General features: G+C 43.1%; 2 protein-coding genes across 5 annotated transcripts; one reads left to right on the forward strand and one right to left on the reverse strand.

The window, feature by feature from the left end:
* The first annotated feature begins 1,467 nt into the window (after window positions 1-1,467).
* On the forward strand, window positions 1,468-24,633 carry kat6b (K(lysine) acetyltransferase 6B). 4 transcript variants are annotated; one of them, XM_023409182.2, is made up of 17 exons: window positions 1,468-1,641; window positions 3,707-4,565; window positions 8,639-8,747; window positions 10,093-10,208; window positions 10,437-10,518; window positions 11,021-11,150; window positions 12,013-12,974; window positions 14,086-14,207; window positions 14,904-15,016; window positions 15,153-15,294; window positions 15,432-15,593; window positions 16,161-16,254; window positions 17,832-18,063; window positions 18,339-18,498; window positions 18,927-19,205; window positions 20,062-20,362; window positions 20,503-24,633. In XM_023409182.2, exons 2-17 carry the CDS (start codon window positions 3,948-3,950, stop codon window positions 23,343-23,345), a joined length of 6,465 nt encoding a protein of 2,154 aa, XP_023264950.1. In that variant the 5' UTR covers window positions 1,468-1,641; window positions 3,707-3,947; the 3' UTR covers window positions 23,346-24,633. The 4 variants fall into 4 exon arrangements, with proteins under 4 accessions (XP_023264950.1, XP_023264949.1, XP_023264952.1 ...); XM_023409181.2 differs by lacking the exon at window positions 1,468-1,641 and adding an exon at window positions 2,850-2,995; XM_023409184.2 differs by lacking the exon at window positions 1,468-1,641 and adding an exon at window positions 2,850-2,995 and having other exon boundaries at window positions 12,013-12,068.
* dusp29 (dual specificity phosphatase 29) lies at window positions 22,663-27,475 on the reverse strand. The gene is made up of 5 exons (XM_023409188.2): window positions 26,911-27,475; window positions 26,566-26,785; window positions 26,263-26,486; window positions 25,409-25,610; window positions 22,663-24,487 (listed from the first exon to the last, which is right to left on the reverse strand). Exons 2-5 carry the CDS (start codon window positions 26,745-26,747, stop codon window positions 24,403-24,405), a joined length of 693 nt encoding a protein of 230 aa, XP_023264956.2. The 5' UTR covers window positions 26,748-26,785; window positions 26,911-27,475; the 3' UTR covers window positions 22,663-24,402.
* Between the last annotated feature and the right edge of the window lie 364 nt (window positions 27,476-27,839).

Genomic DNA, 27,839 nt, shown 5'->3' on the forward strand with positions numbered 1-27,839 from the left:
GCATTTTGAAAATGTTTAATGCCAGTTTTATTGTGTAGCAGCAATCTACAAAATCTCTTTTCATTTACTGTTTTGAGTTCAACACGCTGTAAACAACTTTGAAGTAGGGGGAGGAAAAACTTGACTTTGTGATATTTGCCTACAAAAGTGAGTTCACGACCAGAATATATTTTTCTGAATGCAGGCAAAGGAGTAACTGGGGCCCTGGCCAGTGTTTTGCCCCGCAGATGGGCAGCAGTGTTTGTGAACACCAGTGTGGCAGTTGGCAGGGATTGAGGAGGGGGATGGGCAGATTGCAATGGCACATGCTCCAATTCAAATTATCCCTGGACCCATGCAGCAGTGGAGGACCTGCTGGGGCCCAGGGTGGCATTCATTATAACCAGACACAGGCAGGTTTGGTCAGTGCCTCCATCATGACACCAGTCCTACATGCATCAAATCTGAACCCTCTTCATTCCCATTACAGCTGCTTTGACAACAGCAACTCAGTGAAATAACATTTTATTTGCATGTATTTACCACAAATTGTCAGTAAATAGTTTGATATAAATGTCAAGGACTGAATGGCAGGAAGATACTGAATGAACTGAATCTACTGAAGCAGTGTAAATGGGGCGAACAGGTAAACAGAAAGCATTCACAAGGTCATCGAGGTAAAGCGAGGTGCAGCTGATGAAGATGCAGCGTAATGATACAATGACAAGACTATGAAAACATGAATTAAATCATTCCAAATCAAATTACACATCAAATATGTCTTTCTAGAGGGGCTAAATGTTTTCATTTGAGATCTTTTCAAAGCTGCCTGTACAGTACAGTATGTGTTTGTAATCTGATGGGAAGTTACCAATTATCTCTCTAATTACATCTGTATTACTGCATGAAAAATGAGCTTTCTGGCATTTCTAATGCTGCCATAGAGTTAGTGAATGAGCGAGGGGAGCGCAAATCTAAAGACTGAAAATTTAATGATCTACATTATTGCTAACAACTTCTGCTCTTCCTTGGGTATGGTGAAGTTGATTAGCAGATTAGGGTGTTAGTGTATAATATCCCATACTGCCCTGGGTTAAATTGGCCAGTGCATGAAATAGCTCATTTTGAAATAAAAGTCTGGATTTATGTGTTTATGTCAAAATGAATCACATATGATCTTATATCTGCTGCACATCAATGGAATTTAAAAATGCCCATAGGGAATAAATGTTAATAGGAGTGTTATGACATAAAAATGTTATGTAGCCTGCCGAGACTAATCCACCAGAAACATGAAGTGTAAAAAATGTTCCTCTTGGCTCATCACTGGACATGTTGATGGAGGGGGGAAAAAGTGAAATTGACAATATCATTGTAGGAGCGCACTAAAGGGGCGACGGTCCGCTCCACTACACTGAAGTAGGGATGTCTACAGTGGAAGAAGAAGAAGGGGGAGGGTACCACTTGTCACAGGCTGCTATGTAGATTAACCTTTCAATTAGTTGTTATCAGGTCCTCTCCATGTCTCGGCGCAAGCTTTTCAGCCTTCGTTTTAAGAGATCAGATCCCACGAAATCGCTTGGATATGTCTCTGCACATTTATCCTTCGACGTTTCCCCGATAATGAAGAGGAGTAACCGAGGGGGGGAAAAACTTGAAGAGGTAAACTACCAGCAAATATTTACGGTAGCCTGTGCCCTCTTTTTTTTCTTTCATACTAGTTATATGTTTATCCTTGCATGAAACTTGGCATTAATTTGTTGTGCCTTCTCGCCCACGGCGGCGGCAGATTACAGATAGGTGGGTCGGTTTGTGTAACATCTAACAAAACGGCGTGAAAATCCAAAGAGGCTGTGTATCATTTCCTAATATAATATGGAAAAGCAGAGCGGAGCTGAAGCTGAGAAATGGGAGCTAAAAGAAACTAGCGATACATAATTGAGAAGCAGTGATGAAGGAGCTACTCTCCCAGCAGTCGTGTTAACTTGTATTCCCCCCTGAACATCTTTTTTCCCTCCAGGGCTCACTATTTTTCCTCATTGGAGATATTTGATAGTTAATGGTGATAAAGAGGTCATGCCATCATTGCACAGCGCAACACAGGACGTTAATAATTTCGCTGGCAGACGTGGAGCGAGCAGAAAAACCTACTTTTCAGCTTGACGGAACATTTATTTATCGCCCTCAATTTAACGTCACATAGTTTAAATGTTAAACATCAGGAGAATTACGGCTCCTCTCGGGAGAAATAATGAAAAGGGAGGAAGATAAAGACGAGGAAAAGGCGATAGCTTAGACACATTTAGCCTGCAGGAGTCTTGGATATGCTACCTGGAATTTATTTATTTTTAAAGAAAAAATTAAATGTGTTCTACTTTAAATCAGCGCGTGAGCCTTTGCAGGTTTTATGCAAACAAATGATAGATTTAACAAACAGCCAATTAAAGTCTAAAATGATCCAAATCACTTTCAAGTGTAACCAACTGTTTCAAGGAGGAATCCAAGTAAAGGTGGGCCGGTGTTAAACGCTTTGCAAATGAGGTTAAATATTTATCTCATTTAATTACAACTCAACCAGTTTATGCTTGTTATGGTGTACTTATAACTTAATAAAAAGCTGTGGTTGCGGTCGGTGCTGTAGGTTAAGATATTATGTACGTTGGAGGTAAATGATATCAATTCATCACTGAAAGCACCTTAAGAGGCGGGTCAATTGAGTGAAGTGACAGATCATACAGCCAGTGCCGTGCCTCTTAGAGTGAGCTCATACATAAAGATTGACATGTGCTTTATCAAACCAGAAATCGGATCTTGTCTTTACAGCCAATATTGAAGTTGCTAGGGAGGGCACATTAGTGTAGGTAAGGTTTAATGAGACTCCATTGGATTGTAATCAGCGTCATGTCGGATTCATGTAAACTACAACATTGTAACAAAATGGCGACTGTTTAGGTGACATCAGTAATGCTGGCAACACTGTCATTTATCTGCTCAACTCAGCGGAACACAACTCTAGGTTTGTAACGTAGTTATTACCGGGTTCTTCCTTCGTTAAACGGCTCGGTGTTGCTTTCCAGACGTGTCTTTAACGTTTAATAAGGACAGCTGTCAGGAAAGTGAGCATTGATTATGGAGCTGTCATTAAACCTCGCGCTGATCAGTTTGTCTTAGCGGACGTCGAGCTGTCAAAAGTCGCGTGCGGACAACTATCGGTTAAACTTTACGTACGTTCTCCTCTTTTTGGCGTTTTTAGTTTGTTTATGTGTTAGAAATGTGAAATGTTGCGGTGACATTTTGGAAATTTTAAATGGAAATGTTAACTTTATGTCGGAAAGGATTCTGAAACCGAAAATATTCTTGTGTCGAGGAGGCTGTTTATACTTTTCCAGAACTCGGTAGAAGTTTCTATCTACAGTAGTGCGAAAACTTATTACTTTTACAAAATAGTCTCTTTTGAAATGGACATCTGGTTTGGTGTGTGGATTATACTGTCAGACTATGGATTAAGTCTAATTTCTTTAGCAGCCATGACAGCTCCTGCATCTGTTTTTATCCATCTGTTTCTCATGTTTTAGCACATCTTAAAAGTCCTGCATTCCTCTGGCTTAGCCTTTATATCCATCCAGTCTCCTGTAACCTAGTTTACAGAATGTGAATAAGAAGCAATAATTACACAAGAGTTTGCTACTTAAAAATGACAAATTTGGTTTTCTCTCTTTCCTTTTAGGTTTGATCTGGGATTGAATAGATAAAGCTCCAGGTCAGCTGGTTACTACCATTGTGGAATTTACTAGTGCCAACTTTTCCTGAAGTTCAATGTCAGATACCCAGGATTGAGAAGAAATATGTGGATGCTGGCGTGGAACGTATCTTTTTGACCTTATTAAGGATGTGGATGTACCCAGTGTTCAGCAGCAGAAAGGAGGAATCTGTATGGATCACATTTTTGTGTGTCTAATTGTTCAACCATGGTAAAACTTGCAAACCCTCTGTACACGGAGTGGATTCTTGAAGCAATACAGAAAATTAAAAGGCAAAAGCAGAGGCCCTCAGAGGAGAGAATTTGTCATGCGGTGGCCACATCTCATGGACTGGACAAGAAGACCGTCCTTGAGCAGTTGGAATTAAGTGTTCATGATGGCTCTATTCTCAAGGTTACAAATAAAGGGAGCGCCTCCTACAAGGACCCAGGAAATCCCGGGAGAGTTGGATCAATCCCACCTGCGAACGTGTCTGTGCCATCAAAGGAATCTATATGGAATTCAAGCGATCTGCGCCATATCGATTGGAATAAAATACTTAAGAGGGCCATTGAGGGCCTGGATGATACCCATGGCTCCTCACTAAAAAACATCGAGAGGTATCTGAGGAACCAGGATGACCTCTCAATCATTGTTGATAACCCTGCTTTCCGGCAGAGGTTACGGCTGGCAGCCAAGCGGTCAGTTAACAACGGCAGGTTGTTAAAAAATGGCCCGCGGTACAAGCTCAGCCATGGCAGTGTGGATGGAAGGGGCTCCAGGTGTCCAAGTACTTCCCCCTTGGTCCTGTCATCAGTGACACTCCTCCCCCATGAGCGAGACCAGGTACACACACCTCGGCCTTTGCATAATCACTCTTTTTCCTCTGGTGCCGATTCCCATGTCACTCTGACCTTTGCTGTGTCTTACATTGCTGTTACCCCAAAGGGAGACACCCCAATGACCACAGTAGTAAAACTCCTGCCAAAATAGACTGGTTATTAATGTGTTACTGATTTAACAAGAACTAAGGACTCTTTGGAACTTTAATAGTGACATTTCCATGATATCACCACCAAGGGGGAAGGGTGAAAGCTAAGGCCACCAGTAAAAGGAATTATTCTTGATAGGTCTTTTACAACTGTGGTCTTAATATTTAGGACTCTAACTTGGCAGATCAGAAGCAACGCCATCTAGAGTGTGTCCCTTTGGGGCTGTGTTTCTGTTGGTCTCCATAATAAGAGAGCTTGGATAATCAGAAAGTCATGCTGACAGTGTGTGGTGGGCAGTCTGCTGTAGGCTTCCCACAGGTTATGTAACTCTAGCCTAATGACCTTAAGGGATGTGGCTGGCTGTCTTGTGAGTTGCAAAGCATTAGTGAACAGAATTGGGACATTTTATTGGTAATTTGCAAGGGCAGGAGTATAAACTAGTCTTCCCAAATAGGACTGAGAAATGGGAGCTGAAGTATGTGTGGTAGGACAGAATATTCTCAGACTACATGCAGCTGTTATGACCTTTGTGCTAACTGAGATGCCCCAGAGAGGAAATAAAACCGTATAAACAAACTTCCAGGTTGCATTGTTTCCGCTGCTTTGGCACCTCAGGGGGGTGGTTTATATTTTACAGAGATTGTATCTCTATTACTCATGCTTAGCTATGATGCACACTGCAGATAAATATGTGTAAAATGACAATCTTAAAAGACACTGTCTTTTAAAAGCACAGAGGAGTATGTCATGGAAAATAGTTTTCATTGCGTGCAGTGTACAGTCATCTAGATAGTTTGTTGTGAAGGTCTTTTGCAGATTGTGTGTTGAGGCTTATCAAGGTGAAGTGCGGTCTAATAGTTCATGCACATGTTTTGCAGCTAAAGTGGTGAGCAGCATCAGGCTGTAGAGATGTCACCCTGCTCCCCACCAGTTTCACAGTGAATAATCAGGAAGCGACACCTTGATACTGCAGCCACAACTGTGACAGTGTCTGTGGTCTGGCCAAAAGTGAAACTGAGAACTGTTTAGAGACACAATGTCCTGCGATGGTTCTCATAGCTGAGGAAGGCCTGCTGTTTTCCATTTGGAACATTTCAACCTATTGCTCCCGGCCTGATGACATCACCTAGCCCAGTCCAGGTTTACCATTCACTTCAAAGGATGAGACATCTCTGCCTGTTCAGTTGTTGAAGCTCAACGAGAATGTGTGTGCGTGTGTGTGTGTGTGTGTGTTAAGAATAAGAGATACTTTGAGGTAAAAAAGAGCAGTCTTGGTTTAGAGTTTATTAGATTCTGAAGAGACTCTGGCAGGAACAAAGGCAAGGAATGAGAGTTTTTTTCCTGCTGTGTTATGCAACCACTTGAGCTCTCTCTCTCTCTCTCTCGCTCTCGCTCTCTCTCTCTCTCTCTCTCTCTCTCTCTCTCTCTCTCTCTCTCTGTGTCTCTCTCTCTTTCTCTCTCTACCAGCAGCAGTGTTCTAATAGGACCCCACCCCCTCACTCAGGACAGCCTGCTCTTTTGAAGCAGCATAATTTCCTGTAATGTACTTAATTTAGAATCCCCAAGTAAATCATCAGCATCTCTTCAGCTGTGTTTGTTTCTCTAGTTTCACATTTTTCTGCTGTGCAGATTGCAAATTGCTATTGGTTTTAATCACCAGACCCAGGAATATTTCTGATGGAAATTAATTATCCAGTTCCTGGATTAGACTTCATAACTCAGTCAGTGGAGACTATGTTATGAAGTGAGGACTTACACTTGCCTATCAGCTCTGAGCATTTCATCAGCAGTATGCACAGGCTGCACATTAGCACTGATGTCTTATTAATTTCAGACTCTTTACATGGATTCTCTCACTTGTATCTATAATTCTCTTGTAGGGAAGGTATATACGATTTTTGTTTTAAGGCGTTTTAAAGCTCACATGAACCTTGTGTACTCAGTGATTTCCGTTTGCCTCTCCAGGCCACATAAAAAAATTAAAATGACACGCATGTACTTTTTGTACATAAACAAGAAGTAAGTAATGACAGCACTAAGGCCTTGTTCTCAATTGCTTCTGGCTGCATCTTTTAGCAGTGATAACATAGAATGGCGTATGATCAAGGACAAACATGAATATTTTCTGTCTGTCTCTTGCTCTGAGTGAATTAGACTTGAACTTTGATGAGCCTCTAGTTAACAGAACATGTGGGGTAATATGTAGGGCTGCGACTTCCTATTATTTTCATAATTGATCAGTTTTTTTGATAAGTCTATTACAAGTTCTAAGAACTCATGATCTTGTCTTGTTTTGTCAGACCAACAGTGCAGAATCCAAATCTAGTCAATTTCTAGTGATATAAAAGACAGAAATCATGTAATTTAAGAAATTGAAACCAGAGCATGTTTGGCATTTAAGCTTGATAAATAACCTAAATTCTCAATCCATAATCAAAATTGACTTAACTTTTTGCTGATCATCCAAGTGTTTCAGCCCTAGTTATGTGCAATTCAGTATGTGATCAATACTTATAACCAGGACTCCCCAACATGAGACATTATGAAAATCCCTGATTACATCTGAGCCACAGTGTTGTATCCTCGAGGTGCAGCCTCATCACACAGTAGCATTTTAGTGTTTTTATGTGCATAATCACAGCTGTGTGAGCAGCAGTCACCTCTGAGTGCTAGCGCCTGCTTTCAAATATTAACCTGGCAGGTTGGAAAATAGAGTAATCATTGATGTGGCAGTAAACTGCTTCCCCTCACTGTAACAGCTAATTGATACAACAGCAAGGAACAATGACCAAATTCACACTGTATCCCTTGGGTTCATTTGGATGGTGTGACAGGTTGAAAGGATGCAAGGATGCTCCTGTCCTGTGTTTTGTTGATGGACAAAGACAAGAATAATAATAAAAAAGGTCACCCATAGTTCAACTATTGGTCAGTAGGAGATAAGAACCAATAGAGATTAGGAGGTTGCAAACTTGGTTGAGGTCATGATGATGATCTGCGTCATAGAAACCAGGATCTAATCATGGGCATCCCCAGAGTGCCCTTCAAAGCTCCAGTCAATTGATGAGGCCTTAGTGTGTAAACTGATGATGAGGTGGGTTATTTATGGTCACACCCTGTGAGTGTTATTTTCCATTAAGAAATTCCTGTTAAACAGGAAAGGAGGCAGCAGCTTGTTTGATGCTCCTCTAGAGGCTTGTGTATATCATCTAACATTTAAAGGGACACCTCATGAAAGCCATGATGTGTCAGTCTGAGTTTAGTCTGGTCATGATTTGGTTTTGTTTTGACTGGCAGCTGTATGAAGAGATGACACTAAGTCTCTCCCAGTTTCCTCTGCGAAGACAGCCTCTCTTCATTCGGAGTGATCAATGAGGAAATCCTCTCAAACCTTGAGCTCATATTTTACTTCTTCTGAACTTTTCCGTAAGCCCTTAAATGAGTGTTTGTTCTGAGACTTGCAACATTTACAGTGGATCATGGCAGTAACAATGAGAGCATGTGTTATTATTGAGGTAATTTGATTACATGCTGGTTAATCCTTTCAGACTGGAGTGCAAGCTTTAAGAATTGGATTAAGCCCTTAAACTATGATTACTAAGATCACTTACCCGTTCAGATGTAATGGATAAAGGAGGTGGATCTCAAACGCAGCATATCTCTGAGGATGAGATTCATTTATTATTCATTTCTAGTCTGTGAGAACTCAACTCTCTTTTTTTCACTCTCTGAGCTTATGCTTCCAGTTCATATTTTCGTGGCTGTTTTCATTAAATCCACACACTGGTTTTTATCTTCTTGCCTTAACCAGCAATATGTCTACAATGATCTCAAAAATCCTGACAAGATAAAATGTCCGAAAACAAACACAGCCTGTGCCCGCTTCTATTTTTTAAACAGTTTGTCTCTGTTTGTGTTCCCACCCAGCTCCGGGTTGACCCCATCCCAATATGCAGTTTCTGTCTTGGAACGAAAGAGTCAAATCGGGACAAGCGGCCAGAAGAGCTGCTGTCCTGTGCAGACTGTGGGAGCAGTGGTAAGTCGCCTTGTGTAACACTTCAGTTATTGGATGTTCTCACTAGCCATAACATACTGTGGACTAGACCGTTAGCATCTTAGCACAGCTCAAAAGCAAGAGTGTGAGTATATATGAGGACTAGGGGTCTATATAGTTAAAATCGTCACAGTATTTAGAAGAATAGTTATTCGATATTGGTATATGTAATTATTTTATTCCTTTAGTGTTGCAGTATGATGTAGTGAATTTTCTGGAAATTCAGTTGGCCTAATATTTATATAACTGCGGAAAATGTCTACTTCTTTGCCTGAAACACATCAACAATCATTGCACTTAATCATATTGATGAACAAATCCTACAAATTCAATTTTTCCACAAAGCTGCTCATTGATTTGCTTTATAGTCTAATATAGCCATGGATATTGAGGCTACCATAGCACATAGGTTAGAGAAAAATCTGTGCTTGTTGACAAATTCCTGTCATCTCACAATACAGAGTATATCACCCAAGCCTGGTAGCATCAGTTCTCAGCAGCAGCTAAGCAGATGTCACATTCTTCCTCCTCATTTTTCACTTCCCTTTAAGGGATTTATTGGAAGAACAATGTTCAAATTGAGCGGCTGAAGGGATCCAAATTGCTTGCAACCCTCAGTGGGCTCAAGAAGGGCAGATGCTCCATAAGTGGCCATTAGAATCTGAAATCATTTTCACTCAATTCAGATTCCTCTTATAGCGCGCACCAGGCACAGCGGATCAAAGATCAACCCTTTCCCCCGCTGCAGATTGGTGGCATTTCCTTTACTGTTCTTTTGTTCCAGACAAAACTGCTAACCCCCCATAAAATTACCTCTGCCAAGGAGTCATTTATGTTTGAACAATTATTTTAAATGCCGTAAGGAATTGTTCTCCTGGTGACATTTTTATAGCTCAAATTTGACTAAGTAGCGTCGAGGTGGTTTTCATTAACCGCTCGTAGTGTACACAAATTGTGCTCTCACTGTAAAACAGCTGTTTTACAACCATGAGAGGGAGCAGGGTGAGGGAGAAGGCAAGCTTTTACATGACTTTCATGGATCGGCCTCCATTAGAATGAGTGCTGCTACTGTTTCTGCCTCATTAAGATCAAATTATCTGTAATTAGTGGCTCAGATGTTTGATCATACTGTTTTTAGACACATCTTGTGGCAGGCTGGGGGAAAGTGTTGCGGACATACAGGCCCACCATTGTTTTTGATGATGTAATATGTTAATATTTAACCTTACTGTGTGAATAAATGGAAAGCCTTGTCTCTTGCTCTGTGACACAGTCAGTGCTGGTAAAAATGCGTCATGCTAAAATGCGTTTTTGATTGCATCTGAAGGGCATCCATCATGTCTGAAGTTTTCCCCCGAATTAACCTCAAATGTGAAGAGATTACGGTGGCAGTGTATTGAATGCAAAACCTGCAGCTCCTGTCGAATACAGGGGAAAAATGCCGTAAGTATAATGTTGCATACATCTTAACACACATCATTTTCAGTGCTGTTGGCTTGGAGGTAGATCCCATTTTGTGCATCCCTGAGGATTTGTTGGTTTTCCCTCAGATTTGTAAAGCCTCTCTTGTGCTCAATTGGGCTTATTTTTCCAAAAGACTCTAAATGACGGGAGGTTGTTACATGTATGCAACAGGGACATCCCTTACACATGCCTGCTGTTCCCTTTCAGGATGAGATGCTATTCTGCGATTCATGTGATCGGGGCTTTCACATGGAATGCTGCGACCCGCCGCTTTCAAGAATGCCAAAAGGTGAGGTGTTTACACTGTCTGGCTTCTCTGTTTCCCGCTCTGCTGTCAATTCAAAGCCTTTTCTTCACAGACGACCGTTCGGGGCTGTCACTCAGCACACAGCGAGGCAGCGGTGGCTTATTAGGAGCTTTGCATGCATATCAAATTATTCCAGCATCCCCGGGGAGATTTGCTATCTCTGGATTACAGTACTGACCCTACAGCGAGGCTTGTAATGATGGTGCACGTACTGTAGTAGGACATTTGGCAGGCAATTCATACAAGTCACATAGCTTTGCTCAACAAGCTGACACGAAGTCTTTTTCTCTGGACAGAGAATTGACCCAATGTTTTTCTTATGGATTTTCGCTTTGTGCTGAGTAATTGATTGTCATTGTGAGCTGGTGGGATTCTCGCCAGTTCTTGGTATTAAAGGAGATGTTTTCAAATGAATGTACTGTATGTCCTCTGAATTGATGAACCCACCCAAACGGTACTCTCTCTGTGTTTGGACACCCTCCAGGAACCTGGGTCTGCCAAGTCTGCAGGCCGAAGGAGAATGGGAAGAAACTGCTGCACAAGAAAGCCGATCAGATCAAACGTCGATATGCAAAGCCAATCGGAAGGCCCAGAAATAAGCTCAAACAAAGAATGTGAGTGTGCAATAATCTGTGAAAGAGAAACTCCTCTTGAAGAATAATAACACGGCGCTCACCGAGTTAATTGCTAAGACCTGGGAACACGGCACCACTGCTGAAAAGAAGTTCAATGGGGCCAGAAATATAATTTTCAAAACAAACCCCCAGGTTAGCCCAACAGTAAAATTATTACCCAAACATCCATCACACTTTACAAGCTGACTTTGTGGTTCAGCTTTGACCTACGGTTGTGTGGGACAATTGTGTGCTTCAAGATCCGAGCAATTACTTTGGTGAGCACCATGTTATCACAACAGATAAAAAAATTATGTTCAAAACTACCAAAATAAGACCCACACTGCAATAAACTGGAATTATCCTTTACAGAGAATAAAAAACACACCAAGAAAATAATAAGTAAATACAAAAAACACTGAAATCTTCTCTTCTAATTGGTGTTGGTGTTTATTGACTCCAGTACAACTCAACTTCACAGAGTTGTTTTGGATGCAAAATGTGTCGATTGCTCCAAAAAAACAGAAATAAAGAATAACTTGTAGAGATCTGGTTTACAGTGCTCGAAGATGAACTCAAGATATTTAAGTAGCAATAGCACAATGTTAAAATACTTTTGATGCTGATACTAATATTTTAGAAGATAGTCAAATGCTTTTTTTGTAAAGTCTTAATTTGCAAACTAACTACTAACTGTATGTGTTAGATAAATACAATGGAGTAAAAAGTACTAGTCATGCATAAGTATAAAGACATATAATACTGAAATACTCTAGTAAGGTATCTCAAAATTGCACTTGAGTAAATGTACTGAGTAAGATGTGACCTTCTACAACACAGTTTGTCGTTCTTGTCTTTGCAGATCTGTAACCAGTGGTGACGGCTGCATGGTAGCACTTGGAGGAAGGGGGTCACCTGGTAGGGGTCAAAAGATTACCGTCTGTTCCACACCTTCATCTGGTCATGCTGCATCTGTGAAGGACGCCAGAGACAGATTGGCTGTTGCAGACCCCTGTTGTGCGGTCGACGCCACCCAATTCACCACTTCCACCCCCACCTCCACTCTCCCCCTCACGCCCACCTCCACCCCAGCTACACTCACCGTTAACAAGAAAACCAAAGGGCTTATCGATGGGCTTTCCAAATTCTTTACCCCTTCCCCTGTGGGCCGTCGCTCGCGAGCTGTAGCGGTAGAGTCGCCCGCCAAACAGTTATGCTCTAGAGACAAGGGTCTGCCCAAACTGTCCAAGCTACCAGAGCCGTTTGCCTTCGCTGCTGACGCCACTCAAAAGATAACCCCCTCGTCCTCTGCACTTCTTCCCGCTCCCACGTTGCCGGGACTTAGCCCGCCCTCGCAGGTGTCCAGCAGCTCCACCTCTGCTAACTCGCCCCAGAGCTCTTCCAGCCAGTCTAGTGTTCCTTCCCTGAGTAGTCTCTGCAATAGCAGCCAACTTAAGGGACTATTTGACGGACTTTCTCACATTTATACTACTCAGGGACAGTCGCGGAAAAAGAGGCTACCTTGCTATGCGCCACCTAAGCGCATGCACCATAAGCAGGATTCACCCCATGTGTCCAAAACGGGGCCCCAGCACCTTGGAAAAAATGAGTTTACTAAAAATAGGTTACACTCCACATCTGCTGGGCCGGGCCGACCCAGAGGACACCCATTTAAGATGGTCAGTCGTTTCAAACGTAATCCCTTCCTTAAAAAGCACAGGACACTAGGCAGGCTGAGGTATAAAGTGAGCCCTCAGAAGGGAGCCCCCTCACCAGGAAAGGGAGACTTGACAGACGGAAGAATTAAGCCTGAGAATAATCATGGTAAGCAAGGCTCGCAACTCCAGCCAAGACCTGCGTCTCCACACCTTTAAGTTTCTTCTTTATTTTTTTTTTTAAAGCTTAACACTCGCAGTTATGTTTTGTTTTCAGACTAGAGCTAATCTTTTCTTTGAGAGGACAACCTCAACATTCTAACAGACTACTAATCCTCTGCCTTTGAATTCTTTTAGTTTCTTAACCCAGTTTCGTTGCGTTTTGACTTGGCTGCGGACTTTACGTGGCTTCCATCCTCTCGCCCGTTGGCTTTTGTCATAGTGCATGGCCCACTAACTCCCTCATGTTGCTCCTTGCTCTGTTCTTGACCCTCTGCAGTAGTGCACACACTGTGATCACTACCTAGTAGAGGCTGTAGTCACATCAGCGCTCTCCCTCATCCCACCCTCACTCTTGAAATCACTGTCTCCACTCAACCTCACTTCCAGCGGACATTAGACACATACAACCCAGTGATTCACCCACCCAAGTTGACTCAGAGCTGACATGATGATTATAGCCAGAAGTGCAGTAACCCTTACATTTCACTGTCTTCAGAAGTGAACTCACAGTTTAAAAAAATAACATGTAGGAAAAACAAATGGATATATGTTTCAAGCAGCTCTAAACAGTATACTGCACAAACACTACTTACACCAGCAGCACATTTCCATAAATATGTTAATGACACATCACTTCCACTTGTAATGGGTTTTTGTTTTGGTGGTTAAGTCATAGTGTTGATGTCTTTCATAAAATTACTGCCTGCTTTCCAACATCAGTTGCTTTTCATGTCGACACTCGCTCTCTTCACTGCATCTGCTTCTTAATTCATGGGAAACTGTCTTGGTGGATGACTAAGCACATGAAAGCGGTTACGCAATTAGAGTGATTTAGTTTCACTTCATTACATTAGGGATTTTCATAAAAACATGCAAAGATGATACATTATGAAATTCCTCAGAGACATGGCCTCAAACAGGCTCAGCAGCAGTACTCACAGTATAAGCACATTTGCATAGAATGCATTTATGAGATTATTCAACCACGGCTGCTTCAAACAGGCCGGTACTGATGTGCTATCTGATGTGTTGATGTTGTGTTATTGTGCCTGTAACAGGCCACAACGGGGAGCTACGTGTGAAGCAGGAGGCCCAAATGGACTTTGCGGCCATGTCCAGAGACCACGTGACAGAGGAGGACATTGAGACATTCACGCGTGTCCAGGAACTCGCCGCGCAGGTGAGAATACTAGGGAAACTCAACTAAACATCTTAAACAGTTTTGGGCATCACCAAGCAGTTTTTATTTTATTTTGTTTTTTATATTTTTAAGTTAAACATTTATTTATATTTAATAATTCTCCCAATCTCCCTCAGTTACCTCCAGGTTCGATTCTCTCTCCCATTTGAGTTTAACATGGACAGTTGAGTTAAGTGTTAAGGATAGGGGTGGGTGAGAAAAAACAACATTATTATCTTGAACGGTATCTCATGATTATCTTGATCTACGATTTCTATGGTAAAGATTTAAATGAATTTTCTTACAATTCAAACATATTTTTAATGTAATGCTAAAAGAAAATTCTCCTGCCCGCTCCTTTAACTGCCCTTGGTTCCTCTAAGCCTCAAGGACCCTGGAATATTTCAGATTTTCAGCAAGAGCAAAAAATAAACCCTGAAAAAATGCATTAAGTACTGTAAGCTAGTGGATCAGAAGTTAACCCGACTGGATTATATATTATTCAAGTATTTAAGTTAACACTAGTGACAGATTTCTGTTAGATTTAGCGTGTCTTTCATTTTCACATGAGAACTTAACCACAATCTTGATGTGACAGTTTATCATACAGCTATATAAACCGGTAATAAGAGACACTACATTGAATTATCTGGGTCACTATATTTATCTATTTGCCTTTGTTAAATCCTTTCACAGCGAACTGGATCTCTGATGAACACAGACTCTGTGCGATGCCCTGCCATTATTGAATTTGGGAAGTATGAGATTCAGACCTGGTACTCATCGCCTTACCCACCTGAATATTCAAGGTAATGTTGATTTAACATGACAATTAATTCCAGTGTCTTTTGTTACTAGAGTTGCATTTTATTTCATTGTCCTTTCAAAAAAGAAGAAGCCTCATGCTGAACTACAAACCGGAGCTATCCCTTTTGTCTTCACCAGATTACAAAAGCTTTATCTGTGTGAGTTCTGTCTGAAGTACATGAGAAGCAAAAACATTCTCCAGAGGCACACAAAGAAGTGTGGCTGGTTCCACCCGCCAGCCAATGAAATCTACAGAAAGGACGACCTTTCTGTATTTGAGGTCAGCCTCCCTTTACAGCAATAAAGCAATAACTGTATGCTGCATGAGATTCCACTGAATGGGTTTCTGGGAGGAGGAGGGAAAAAAATGGGAACTGTTTGAACAGTGTCCTCTTGCTCTTTTTATTCCGTGTTTAGGTTGATGGAAATGTCAGCAAACTATTCTGCCAAAACCTCTGCCTGTTAGCCAAGCTTTTCCTGGATCACAAGACCTTGTATTATGATGTGGAGCCTTTCCTCTTCTACATACTTACAAAGAATGATGAGAAAGGCTGTCATCTTGTGGGCTATTTCTCCAAGGTAAGAATTACAGAGTGATTATATGGGAAATGAAGGAATACCGCACATAATTTTTGAATGGTGATACTGATACAGAGAGACCTGTCCATTTTTGTGGCGTGGTTTGAGTTTTATTCACGGTCGTACTTAAATGATGAGTCAACTAATCAGTTAGTCATACAAAAATGTCAAACATTCACTGGTTCCAGCCTCTGAAAGGTGAAGATAAACTGCTTTTGTCTGTTTTAAATCATTTTAAATTGACTATCTTTAGGTTTTGGAACCAACCAGCAATTTTAAGATGAGATTGTGTTCTCTGAGAAACTGGGATGCAAATTTTTCACTATTAACTTACATTTTACAAACAAAACAATTAATCAAATAATCAAAAAATAATTGACAGACTAATTAACTGACAAAGAGATAGTTATTATTTATTGTGTGATACTTTTTAGTGAGAGCTCATCGCTCTCTGTGTGTGGCGTGCATTCGCACATGCACAGCTTTAGACAAGGACAATGGCAGGTGCAGTAAATTGCCAGCTTCAGCAGAGCTCTGACATACTTGATCTGTTTCTCCTTCCCTCAGGAAAAGCTTTGCCAGCAGAAGTACAATGTCTCCTGCATAATGATCATGCCTCAGTACCAAAGGCAAGGATTTGGAAGGTTCCTTATTGATTTCAGTAAGTTCCTTAATGCTTTTTTACACCGCTGGATTGGAGTCTTTTTTTTTTCTCATTGGTCTTTACAAACAATTTCAGATTAAGGGCTGAATTTGTTGCTTGTGGCAAGGTGCTGTTATTTGGTTAAGGCTTTGAAGTGGCCTAATCAAGAGCATTCATGTTCAGTGCTTAGGCAATCACAGAAGATTAGGAGTGAGAAACATTACATTTTGGCTGCATACATCATTGGATGGCCAGTAGTATTTCACCAAAGCATTGCCTGAAGAGCTTTTTCATCAAAAAAATGCCCTCAATTCTCTCTCCTTGACTTGTGATGAAGTGTAGATGCTGCTTTTATGTTTTAGTCCAGTAAATGCAACACATACAATATTTAAAGCTTCGCGGTCCACTTATGAAAACAGTTGCTGCCTTGAGTGGATTTCTGTGTTTATGCAGGCAGTTTTTATTTTATTTTTTTATTTTTTGTCATTATAGACGTTTTATTATTTTCAAGAGTTGTCTCTTTGACAAGTTTGTGTGTGATGAAGAGAGGGAAAAGGAGCGAGTGTGGGGTGGGCAGGCGGTAATGGAGCATTTGATTTCCTGTTCACTTTGGGAGCCATTGAGACACAGAGATGCGAGAGGATCTGTGATATTGAGAGTGTGCTGATAACAAAGACAGGGATTAAGGGAGATTGAACACAGCTGAGTTCTGAGCTCTTTGAAGGCTTTATTGGAAAATGTAGCTTTGGAGCTGGAAGTTGTTTAGATTAAGATTTTCTGTTATAATGGACTGTATTAGAGGAACACTTTGTCTCAGGTAGCTGTGAAAGCAGAGCATTAGTGGGTGCCTGTGTAAAAATGTTCCCTTTCAAATCATAATTCAAAGGACACTGAGTAGCTCTTTTGTTTTGTTTTATTAATGATAATATTCTTGTAAAATTACATGGAATGAAATTTTTCAATTAATTTATTTGAATATTCATCGCTAAGTGTTTGTTATCACTGGCTCCTCTTCTTAGCTTTAGTAATGAATATTGTTATGATTACTGGAATATTATGTGTTCACTGTTTGGTGATTAGATTTGCTTGTTTGGTTCTCGGTAGTGGGTGCACATTAAAAGGCATTAATTAATTTCATGCCGCTCATAATGGATGACCCTTGACAGGGCTGTTATAAAACTAATTACTCACAGATACATATTAGTATTAGGTTTTTTTTCTTGTTCGTTATCTCTCCTAAGTGCAGTCTCTTGTGAGCAATGACATCCAGCTGCTTCTCTGTTTCGCTCTGACGCTTTGTTTCCTCTTTACTCCCCTCTTTCAACCTGCTTTGTTGCCCTTGCCAGCATGTATCATAGCTTCTGACAAAGGTTGAAGGAGAGGAAAACTGATTGCCTCGCCTCCCTTTATACTATTTGAAGGTGAAATCCTAAACAGGGTTCAGTGTCACATCCTTACATGAATATGTAATCCATAAGGGAGAGGAGGGGGGTGGGGGGGTGGGGCGAGGGATTGAATTGCAATCTGAAATAACACAGCACCCGCCTCTAGCTTGACTAAAGCATTTTGTTTTTGTTTGAATTGTGTCTTTTTAGGTTACCTTCTCACCAGGCAAGAAGGACAAGCCGGCTCCCCGGAGAAGCCGCTGTCAGATCTGGGTCGCTTATCCTACCTGGCATATTGGAAAAGTGTCATACTGGAGTACCTTTATAAGCACCCAGATAAACACATCAGTGTTAAAGGAATAAGCAGGGCCACTGGGATGTGTCCACATGACATCGCCGCTACTCTCCAGCAGCTCGGCATGATTGACAGACAGGATGGCAGGTCAGTTTCCGAGCCGCAGTCTCCTTCAGCCTGTGCTGCCGCTTCTGTATGCTGTCTGACTTATCCAGGCCAGTGGGTATTTTTAACAGCATATCCATTAATGCCGCTGAATATTGACAGAAGTAAGTCAGGTTAAGCACCCCCAAGGACATGGAGCACCTGCTGTCCCAAAGAGCTCGTCTTTGTGCTCATATTTAACCACACATCACCTTCTGTCTACCCTGGCTCATTCGATTGTGGACATGAACTCATGGGTTTCTCTCGTTGTGACCTAGGATCGTGTTGATAAGAAGAGAGCGATTGATTCAGAGGCACATGGAGAGGCTGAGGGCTAACCCGCGTCAGAATGAGGTGGACCCCGACGCCCTGCGCTGGACACCTTCCACGAGTCTCAACACTGTCCTGTCTGAGGAGGAGAGGGAGGCAGAGATGGATGTACGTTTCCCTGTTCAATCAGCAGACGCTAGTTATTTGGCTACACATGCGTGCAATGCTGTTATTGAACGTTTGTTTGATTAGCTGGGGAGTTCAAATGGAGGGCATGAATGGGAAAGGCATTCTCACTGTCAGCAGGCATCTAATGTTGTGCAAAATTGCACTAAATCAGTTCACTACATAATTGATAGTACTGAATATTCCATGAAATGCAATCTTTCCACGGTTACTTAACGGAAATGTTTCCTCCATGACGGGCAGACATCCAATCAGTGCGCTGCTCTTATTATCAGGAGAAATCTGCAGTGATTCATTTGTCATGATGTTAATTCCAATCTCTTGTTTTCCCATTAGCCTCATTGCTCAGATGTAGGAGCTGTGCATGTGCCTTTCCCAGAGATAATGCGTCTTGTCTGTTTAATTACCAGGCTGAGCGGCTGAAGGAGCAGGCCAGTTGCTGGGAGAAGGAGGAGAGAGAGGGCTACATGATGACTCACAGTAGCAGACAGCCTCTCACAAAGGTCCACTGCAAGGTTCCCTATAGGACCTATGAGCGCCGCCCTGCACCGTCCTGGACCAGGCGCATCCAGCAGTTGGAGGAAGTTAGTGATGACGAAGCTGACGATGACGATGATGACTCCGATGGCTCCGATGTCTCACCACCCATCCTGACAAAAGCCCATGCGATGCTTGCAGCCAAGAGAAAGGTGACTTTTGTTGTTTGTTGATGTGAATCATGCTTCTTTTGCATCACCCCCACCCCCCCAGTGTCTAGTATCTGCCTGATTATCTGGAATTTTATTCTAGAACAAAGTGGAAATGAATGTGTATCATTAGATATTTTCCTTCGTTAGGGACCATGTTGTGTACTCTAGTGAGATGGAGAGGATTGATAAATATTCATGAATTCATTGGAGGGTTCAGTGGCTTCCTCGTGTCATCTGGAGCCTCCCTGTGTGCCTGCAGCTGTAGATAATAGATTGTGTTTTCACTGCTGGTGTCGAGACTGCGCAGGCTAAACCTTGTACTATTGTCAATGGTCATGGTTAATTTACTGCCCTCCTCTGTGCTTCTCACATCTGTTCTGTCTATATGGCACTGCCCCCTTGTGCTGGAGTTAATATTACAACCAGCTGCATGATGTCAGGGAGACCTTGTCAGCAAAAAACAGTATGGAAACCAGAAAAGAATGACAGTGGCTGTTGGAGTTTATTTAGTGCATTAGTTACAGTATTGATTTCACATTCTTCCTGTGAAGGATTTCGGAGAGAAGAGTGGTTGAATCGCAGGCAGCTGGTGGGAAACAACTGGAGAATGTAAAATATAGACTGTGGTTTCTCCTTACTCTGCCTGTCTCATTTGTGGTTTTCCACACTAGGCTGCATTGCTCAAACATTTAGTCTCACAGTGTGGTTTTGACATTTTACATTTAGCACAAAAGCCTGAATGAATTTCTGCTATATCCTCATGGAGGTCATCCACCTAGTGCCCTAGTTTCCAGTCTGCAGAACTGCTTTGATAAGATTTGACTGTGTTTTCACCGGTCTTGTATTTGTGTTTCAGAGAACCATCGTGCTCAAGAAGAGAGGGCGTAAAAGAAAGAGAATAAACAGCAGTGTAACAACAGAAACCATCTCCGAGACGACTGAGGTGCTGAACGAGCCCTTCGACAACTCGGAGGATGAGCGTCCTATGCCCCTGCTGGAGCGCACCTGCAGAGTGGGCGAGATGGAGGAAGAAGAAGAAGAAGAGGAGGAGGAGGAACAGGAGGACAAGCAACCGATTATACCAATGAAACGGCGGCGAGGTCGCCCGAGGCTGGAGAAAAATGCACAGAAAGACAATCTTGAACACTGGAATGACGGTATTTGCATCTTGACTGTCATAAAAATACTTGTACATATATTGTATTTAATTATTTCTCATAAAATGGTTTTATAGAAGATTGTTCTATCTCTCTGGCAAAACAGTAAAATGTTTATTATCGTTATTTTGGATCTGTAGGAGCTGACGTCCTCTCTAAGAGACCCGATAGACCCCGTCCAGTGAAACGGAAGAAAGGCTGGCCCAAAGGAGTGAAACGTGGCCCTCCTAAATGGAGGCTAAAGAATGAACGAAAGATGGGCTTCAAGCTTAACCTTTACACACCCCCTGAAACCCCTATGGAAGCGGAGCAGCACCATATTCAGACAGAAGAAGCAAAGGATGAACCAGACCAGGATATTGTCAGTGGAGATGAGGGCAGCAAAGGAGGCAGAGGCTCAGCTAGTCCAGATATAACGCTAGAGAGGCTCCCCTCTGAGCCGCCGAGTCCTGCTGACCATGGCTCCCAGAAGTCAAGCTCCCCTGAAGGATCACCAGTAGCCTCTCCGGTCTGCTCGCCTGCCGCCTCTCCTGGCGCCTTTTCCCCCAGGCCTGAGGACAGAAGTGATTCCCCAGAACCACCGGAAGATGACCAGCAAGAGAGTGAACACGAGCAGGAGTTCCCAGCCAAAGATGTGGAACACAGCACAGAGGGTGCTGTATCACTGGAGAATGACAATGAGGAAGATGACGAGGAGGACGAGCAGAGAACTCAAATAGAGGATCAGGATGCAGATGATGAAGATGACAGTCACAGCAAGACAGCAGAACCTGAGGGCAGTAAGGCAGAGTTGGAACAGAGTTCGAAAGAAATAGCTGAATGCACCCCACCTTTTTTAGATCCAAAAGAAGACAATGACTCTGAGTTGAGTCAGCAGGTTTCTACAGTACCATGTAGTGATGAGGAGCCAGCTACCGCTGCAGAAAGCATCCAGGAGGCTGTGACAGACACAACAGTAGCAACACCACAACCTGAAGCAGTAGCAGTCGCTTCAGTAGCAGCCGCAGACTCTGATAACCCTGTAGACTCTGAGTCAGAGGAAGAGAGCACGCCCAGTCCCTGTCCGGATCACCCACCTCCTCAGCCTGCAGAGAGGCAAACACTCAGTCCCGTACTGAGGGAGGATCCCCCAATCTGCACAGAGATTGACTCAGAGACAGCCCAAGCTGTTCAGTCCCTGACGCAGGAGACTGAGCGGGAGACTGTTTTCCAAGACTGTGTGGAGAGCCAGGAGCCCTGCAGGAGCCTGCAGACCTACGCCCATGTGGCCCAGAGCCCCCAGCTCACCTCACTGGATGACTGCCCCCAGTCAGACCACAGCAGTCCCCTTTCCTCCGCGCAGTCCCATCCCAGCCAGTCGGTACGCTCTGTTAACAGCCCGGCTGTCTCCATCCTGGAGAGCAGCTACACTCAGATCAGCCCCGACCACAGTGCCATCTCAGTGCCCTCGCTCCACAACATGGAGACGAGCCCCATGATGGATGTGCCGTCTGTCTCAGATCACTCGCAGCAGGTGGTGGACAGTGGCTTCAGCGATCTGGGCAGCATCGAGAGCACCACGGAGAACTATGAGAACCCCAGTAGCTACGACTCCACCATGGGGGGCAGCATCTGTGGGGCAGGCCCCACCCAGAACAGCTGTTCCTATGGCAGTATCCCCCCCAGTGGCCTGGCCCAGAGCAGCTGTGCCGTGAGCCAGCAAATGGCTGCCGTCAACCCCGGCAGCTGCGGGATGATTCAGCAGAACAGCCTGAGCTCGCCGCCGCACTGCAACGTTAAGTCGCCACAGGGCTGCGTGGTGGTGGAGAGGCCTCCCAGCAACAGCCAGCATAGCCAGCACAGTCAGCACAGCCAGCGCAGCCAGCACAGCCAACACAGTCAACACAACTCTCACAGCAGGCACGGCCCACACAATCAGCACAGCCAACACAATCAGCACGGTCCACACAATCAGCTAAGCCAGCACAGTCAACACAATCCCCACAACCAGCATAGTCACCACCACAGTCACCACCTGCAGCACAATCAGCTCAGCCAGCACAATCAGCACCCTCAGCATAGTCTTCACAATCAACACAGTCAGCACAGCCAGCAGCAGTCCATGGCACAGTGCGCCATACCCACCAATTTCACCACCACCATGCAGCTGGCAGACATTCCTGAATCTGGCAACCCAAACTTCGCCCTCTACGAGAGGATCAACCACCAGGGGGAGTACGGCAGCGGGCACTACTCCCAGTCGTCTGGCCTCAGTCTGGCTAAACTGCAGCAGTTCACCAACACGTTCATAGACCACCCTCACTCGCTGCCTTTCAACCACTCGGCCTCACACCCCATAACATCTTATGCAAACACCCCCTCGCTATCATCACAGCACTCCAGCCTGGTCTCCTTGTCCCAGACCCCTCATCGAGTCCCCAACCAACAGGTGCAGGCCACCATGACCCCTCCCCCAAATCTCAGCTCCCCACCACCCATGATGCTGCAGCGCAATATGGGCATCTCGCCCTCACAGCGGATCCAGCCCCAAATGGCCTCCAAGAGTCACATCTCGGCACGCTCCAAGTCAGCCCCGCTGTCACACCACCAGCAGCAGATGTACGCCCGACCGCCACAGACTGTGGCCATGCAGGCGCCATCCAGGACGCTGGCCGCCATGCCACGCATGAACATGAGTGTGAATATCATGCCGGCGCCAGCCTACAATGTAAACTCCATGAACATGCCCTCCCTCAACGCCATGAATGGCTACAGCATGAGCCAGCCCATGATGAACAGCGGCTACCATGGCAACCATGCCTATATGAACCAGTCACCCCAGTACTCTATGCAGATGGGCATGATGGGAACACAGCCATACCCCCAGCAGCCCATGCAGGCTCCACCACATGGCAACATGGTGTACACTCCAGCTGGTCACCATGGTTACATGAACACAGGCATGTCCAAGCAGTCCCTGAAAGGGCCTTTCATCAGGCGGTAACTCTCCGCAGGACTGAGCTGGTTCTTCTCATGTGCATTTTGCTGTTTAAAGATGCACTGATCTGGCCTTGTTTTCTCTTTTGGTGTATTTTTGTTATTGTTTATTACTTAAAAACCAGCAGCAGCACTTGGAAAGAATGCAAAAATTTTCATCAGTGAGTAAACTTTGAAGCTAATGTTAAAAAGTATTTTTGTTCCTCCAGATGGGAAGCCTTACATCATTACGATGAAAATCTATTTAATTAGTGTTAGTGTCTCTGATGTGTCTTTTAGAGCAGGCGGGTTCAGAGCTCAGAGGTAGAGATTTCATCAGTGGTCTTGCAGTCGTGTAGCAGCCTCAAATGAAGCCATTTAATGTGCCTGCTACAAGTGGAGTTAGTGGCTGTTTGAACCTGTTCAGTGTACCTGTCTAACAGTGCTGACAATTAGTTTGTACTATACTCATGCCTTTGTATATTTAAATTATTGTACTTATTTTGTAAAGTGACAACTAGCATGCTTCAGTCTCTGTTAGTGACAGTGCATTGAGTAGTACTGTACAAGTGTTGTGCTTAATAGCAAGCCATTTTAAAGATATCTGGCCTTTATTAGGTTTCCCTCCACAGGGAGAAAGATGAAACTATATTTTGTTAATTCTAATAATGTAAAAAAAATGTAAACTTAGTCCTGTTTTCTGTTCGGTTTGAGAGGTTTTATTGCTATGTATGTATAATTCTGAAGTCTTTTGTAACAGATCTCCTTGAGGCAGCTTTCTGTTTAATAAAGCAGACTGATTTCTGTCAAAATAACAAAGCATATCTCAGTGTTTGTACCCTGAAAATTCTAAAACATTTCAAAATGTCCAGAAGTGTGGCAGAATTTAAAAAGAACTAAATGATTATAACGATGAATAACAATAAAGAAAAATATAAATTTAGTCCAAAGTTGATATTTTACATAATGCCTTTAAAGCTACGTTTTCATTCCATCTGTAGATTTGTTTTCTATCTTTATAAAATGTTGGATTTATATTTTACCGAAGTGTAGAAGAATAGAGCCTGTGAATAGACCAAACTAAGCTAATGGATTGCATGTAAAACGCAACTTGTACTTGTGTTTTTGTTTATATTGCTCTTTTGTAGCCTTTGTACCTGTACAGAGTTGCTGGTAAGAACAGGGGGGAAATACCTGGCTATGTGCACAAAAATCGGACAGAATGACATTCTTGTATTTATGACTTTTCTCCTTTTGTCAGTCACTTAAAAATGCTGTACATTTTAGCATAAGAATAAATTATGATTGACCATGTACTTGATTGTTCTCCTTTAATTTGAAACATTTGCTAGCCTGAGGCGTGTCACAGAATGAGAATGCATTGATAATCCGGGCAGCTGTTTTCTCTGCAGAAAAGTATTTTTAAATAAAAAGCATGAGTAAAAAAGGAAACTCGACTCAGACTCGACTGCTCTGACACTTGATTTACTTGAAATTTCACCCTCAGAAAACTGGACTTGACACGAAAACTTCAAAGCAAAGACATTGACGTCTGAGGTTTTTACCTGGTAAAGTAAAAAAAAATAAATGAGACACCAGCAGACAGGCCTTGAATGACCACTCACACTGAATATTTAATTATTAGGCCTCTAATAAAAATGACTTGGTATCATTAGTTAACATGAAAAAGACATGGTTACAACACAAAAGGAAAAGGTTCATATGCTGTGTTATTTTCATGGTCAACACTCAGACCTGAAAAACCTGCAGATTTAACTTGAACTTGTCTTTAATGATTTTTGAACTGGACTTAGACTTGAGCGTTGCTGTGGTCGACCCGAGACGTGACCAGGTCTCGTCTTGAATGACTTCAGACTTAACTAGAACTGTTCTGATATAACTTGAGACCTAACTTGGACTTGTCTCCAGTGAATTGAGATTTAACTTGAACTTGTTTTAAATTTCCTTTGACTCTTGAATGAGACTTGACTTTGTCTCCATTTCCTTGAAACCTGACTTGAGTTTGTATCCTCTGACTTGAGGCTTCACCTGAGGCTCGACTTGCCCCATGAGTCTTAAAATCAACTCTGCTCAGTAGAGTCTCTTTTCTCCAGGAGGTGCATGTCTAGCTCTCTCAACTGTTTCAGGAAGCCCCAGTTTGGGATGATCCGCCTGCGCTTTTTCACGTGATCGATGGCGTCCACCACCGTCATGTTCTCACAGATCATGAGGTACGCGAGGAAGAGTGTGGCGGATCGGCTCCTTCCCATCACACAGTGCACCAGCAGTTTATCTGCAGACAAGTCACAAAATGAGGGAACAGCTACATTACACATTTTTTCTTATTTCTTCTTATTTCTGTCAATTTAACGGGTCAGCTCTCCCACATTACAAAGAACTTGTTTCAAACTTAGTGGCATCTAGCCATGCAGAAAAATTCTGCAGCCATATTTAATTTGTGGTCCTCAAAGACACATTGTCTAAAATTATCCTCAGTCCTCACTCTCACAGTCCCCTTGAAAACAACTGTATTGAACTGTCTCTATGAAAACTGTCAGAGCAAGGTCAGTAGGTAAGAAACCAGGACATTGCCCCTAGAAAAGAGTTTATCAAATTTAGTTTTCCATTGCATTGAGCTTCACAAACCAAAATTCCTTTCGTACCTTCATGCAAAGGCTGAGGGCAGATGGAGTGAAAACCCAGACATTTACAACCAAAACCTTTTGCTCAGTATGATAAGGACGAATCAAATTTAATTTGCAGCTTGGAAAACAAAGTCCTTTTGAGCACCACTAACAAGACGTACTTCATATTCAGGCGGTGGTGGGTGTTCTGGTGTAAACATCCTGAAGCCCCATCATTCAAACCAAAACTATGAGACCAGATACCACAAAGTCAGTTCTATGATATGTGTGAAAACACCCTTTAACTGTGGGTCGTCTTACTCTGAGGGTTGCTCAGTGTTTCTTTTATAAACTGGGCAGCGGAGAAGAAATACTGGCTGAGGTCAAAGGTCGCGACGTCTTCTGCTACCACGCCATAGTAGACGATGTCCATGTCGCTGTAGTACCCAGCTCCGGTGTCCACATTATTCCACGTCCCCTCTGCTGCATTCAGGATGTGCGTAATCCCCAGCCTCTTCAGATTGTGCTTGTCCTTTGCAGTCTCCCTGCAAGAAGCATGTGTGAATATTATTTTAATCCTCTATTATTTTATTCAGTTTAATAATTTCATACTTTTTTACTTACTCGTCCCCAATGTAGACATTAGGCCAGACCTCGTTGACATGAGTGTAAGCCACACTCCCACGGTTGAGGATTTTCTCCAGCTCATAGCCCCCAGGTGTGACATATTCATCTACTGGACTGGATTCCTCCGCTGCCTTTGTAACATTTATCTTGGTGCCAGTCTTTGACTTGTGAGAAGCCATTTTCTCACTGTGGCTTCCTTTCACACATGATTTATTAGCTTAAGGGGAAAAAGAAATACCACTTTTTTTTTTTCTCCCACTTTTTTTTCCATCTACAGTCATGAAAAAAGAAATATACAGGTTTTGGTTTCTGTCTTTCACATGCATCTTCAGTACCACTCACCGAGAGATCGGAGTCCTTGGTTTTCCTACTCGAACACTTTGTTTTCATCATTGTGGCGGCTTGTTGTGAAGCAGTCCTTAAAGGCAGAACATGGTAAGGTTTAATTCTGGCAGGCTCAAGTCAGGGCACAGATTGTATAACCGCTCTGTGACGGGCATCAAATGCAGAGGATATTTTTAGGGCTGTGATGTGGCGGGCCCCTGACCTTAGCTGCCACATTCTCTGCCTGTGGGGAAAACTTCCACCCAGCCAGTCCCTGCCATCCACTTCTAAACACACAACTTTAATCTCTGCTGCTGGCAGGAAGCTGTGCTTATCCAAACTTTGCATTTGCCAAAGGATACCCATATTCACTGGAGTGAACAGGGCACTCTGAGCTTTTGCTCAGCCGTATGAACAACTCCTGGAAATTGTGTCAGTCTCTCTTAGCCTTTCTGCATATCTACAGACGCCGGGAGAAACCATGTAAGCGCTGCCTCACAACACCCGTTAAGGATGTTCTGCATCTTCTGGAGCCTCTCAGGGCCAAAAGAGAACTGAAATGTGTCAGACTGTTAGACAGATGAGGTTTGATATGCATGGTCCATTCAGTGATCTAAATGCAAGCCCCCAAAGTGAGAGTGTGATGATGACTGTATTGCAGAATGGCTGGATGAAGCTGCTAACATGTCAGACAGAGTTTTCACACCATCAGACTCCTTTATTTTTCCCTCATATCTTCATACTTTGCCATCATTCATTCTGACAGTGAAATCATTAAACCTGTGATATCCAATTCCTTTTATTTTGACAGCATCTCTCTCACTCTCTTTCTCCCAGCGTGCTCTGGAGAGCATCTCTTATTAAGATGGCTTCAGCGTTTCATCTCTTTTCAAAGTCTGACCTGAATCTGTATACACGCTCACAACCATGCTGGCATATTTTTGTCA

Source organism: Seriola lalandi, unplaced genomic scaffold, assembly GCF_002814215.2.
Source record: "Seriola lalandi dorsalis isolate HSWRI2012SDOR001 ecotype SW California unplaced genomic scaffold, Sedor1 jcf7180002054383, whole genome shotgun sequence".
NCBI lineage: Eukaryota > Metazoa > Chordata > Actinopteri > Carangiformes > Carangidae > Seriola > Seriola lalandi.

Bases quoted from the DNA above. Each gene is read 5' to 3' on its own strand.
- dusp29 (XM_023409188.2), bottom strand. From the start codon at position 26,747: ATGGCTTCTCACAAGTCAAAGACTGGCACCAAGATAAATGTTACAAAG. The intron at 26,487-26,565 runs GTAAGTAAAAAA...TGCTTCTTGCAG, and splicing joins AATGTCTACATTGGGGACGA to GGAGACTGCAAAGGACAAGC. The intron at 25,611-26,262 runs GTAAGACGACCC...ACTTGTCTGCAG, and splicing joins AACACTGAGCAACCCTCAGA to ATAAACTGCTGGTGCACTGT.
- kat6b (XM_023409182.2), top strand. From the start codon at position 3,948: ATGGTAAAACTTGCAAACCCTCTGTACACGGAGTGGATTCTTGAAGCA. The intron at 4,566-8,638 runs GTACACACACCT...GTTCCCACCCAG, and splicing joins TCCCCCATGAGCGAGACCAG to CTCCGGGTTGACCCCATCCC. The intron at 15,295-15,431 runs GTCAGCCTCCCT...TTCCGTGTTTAG, and splicing joins ACGACCTTTCTGTATTTGAG to GTTGATGGAAATGTCAGCAA.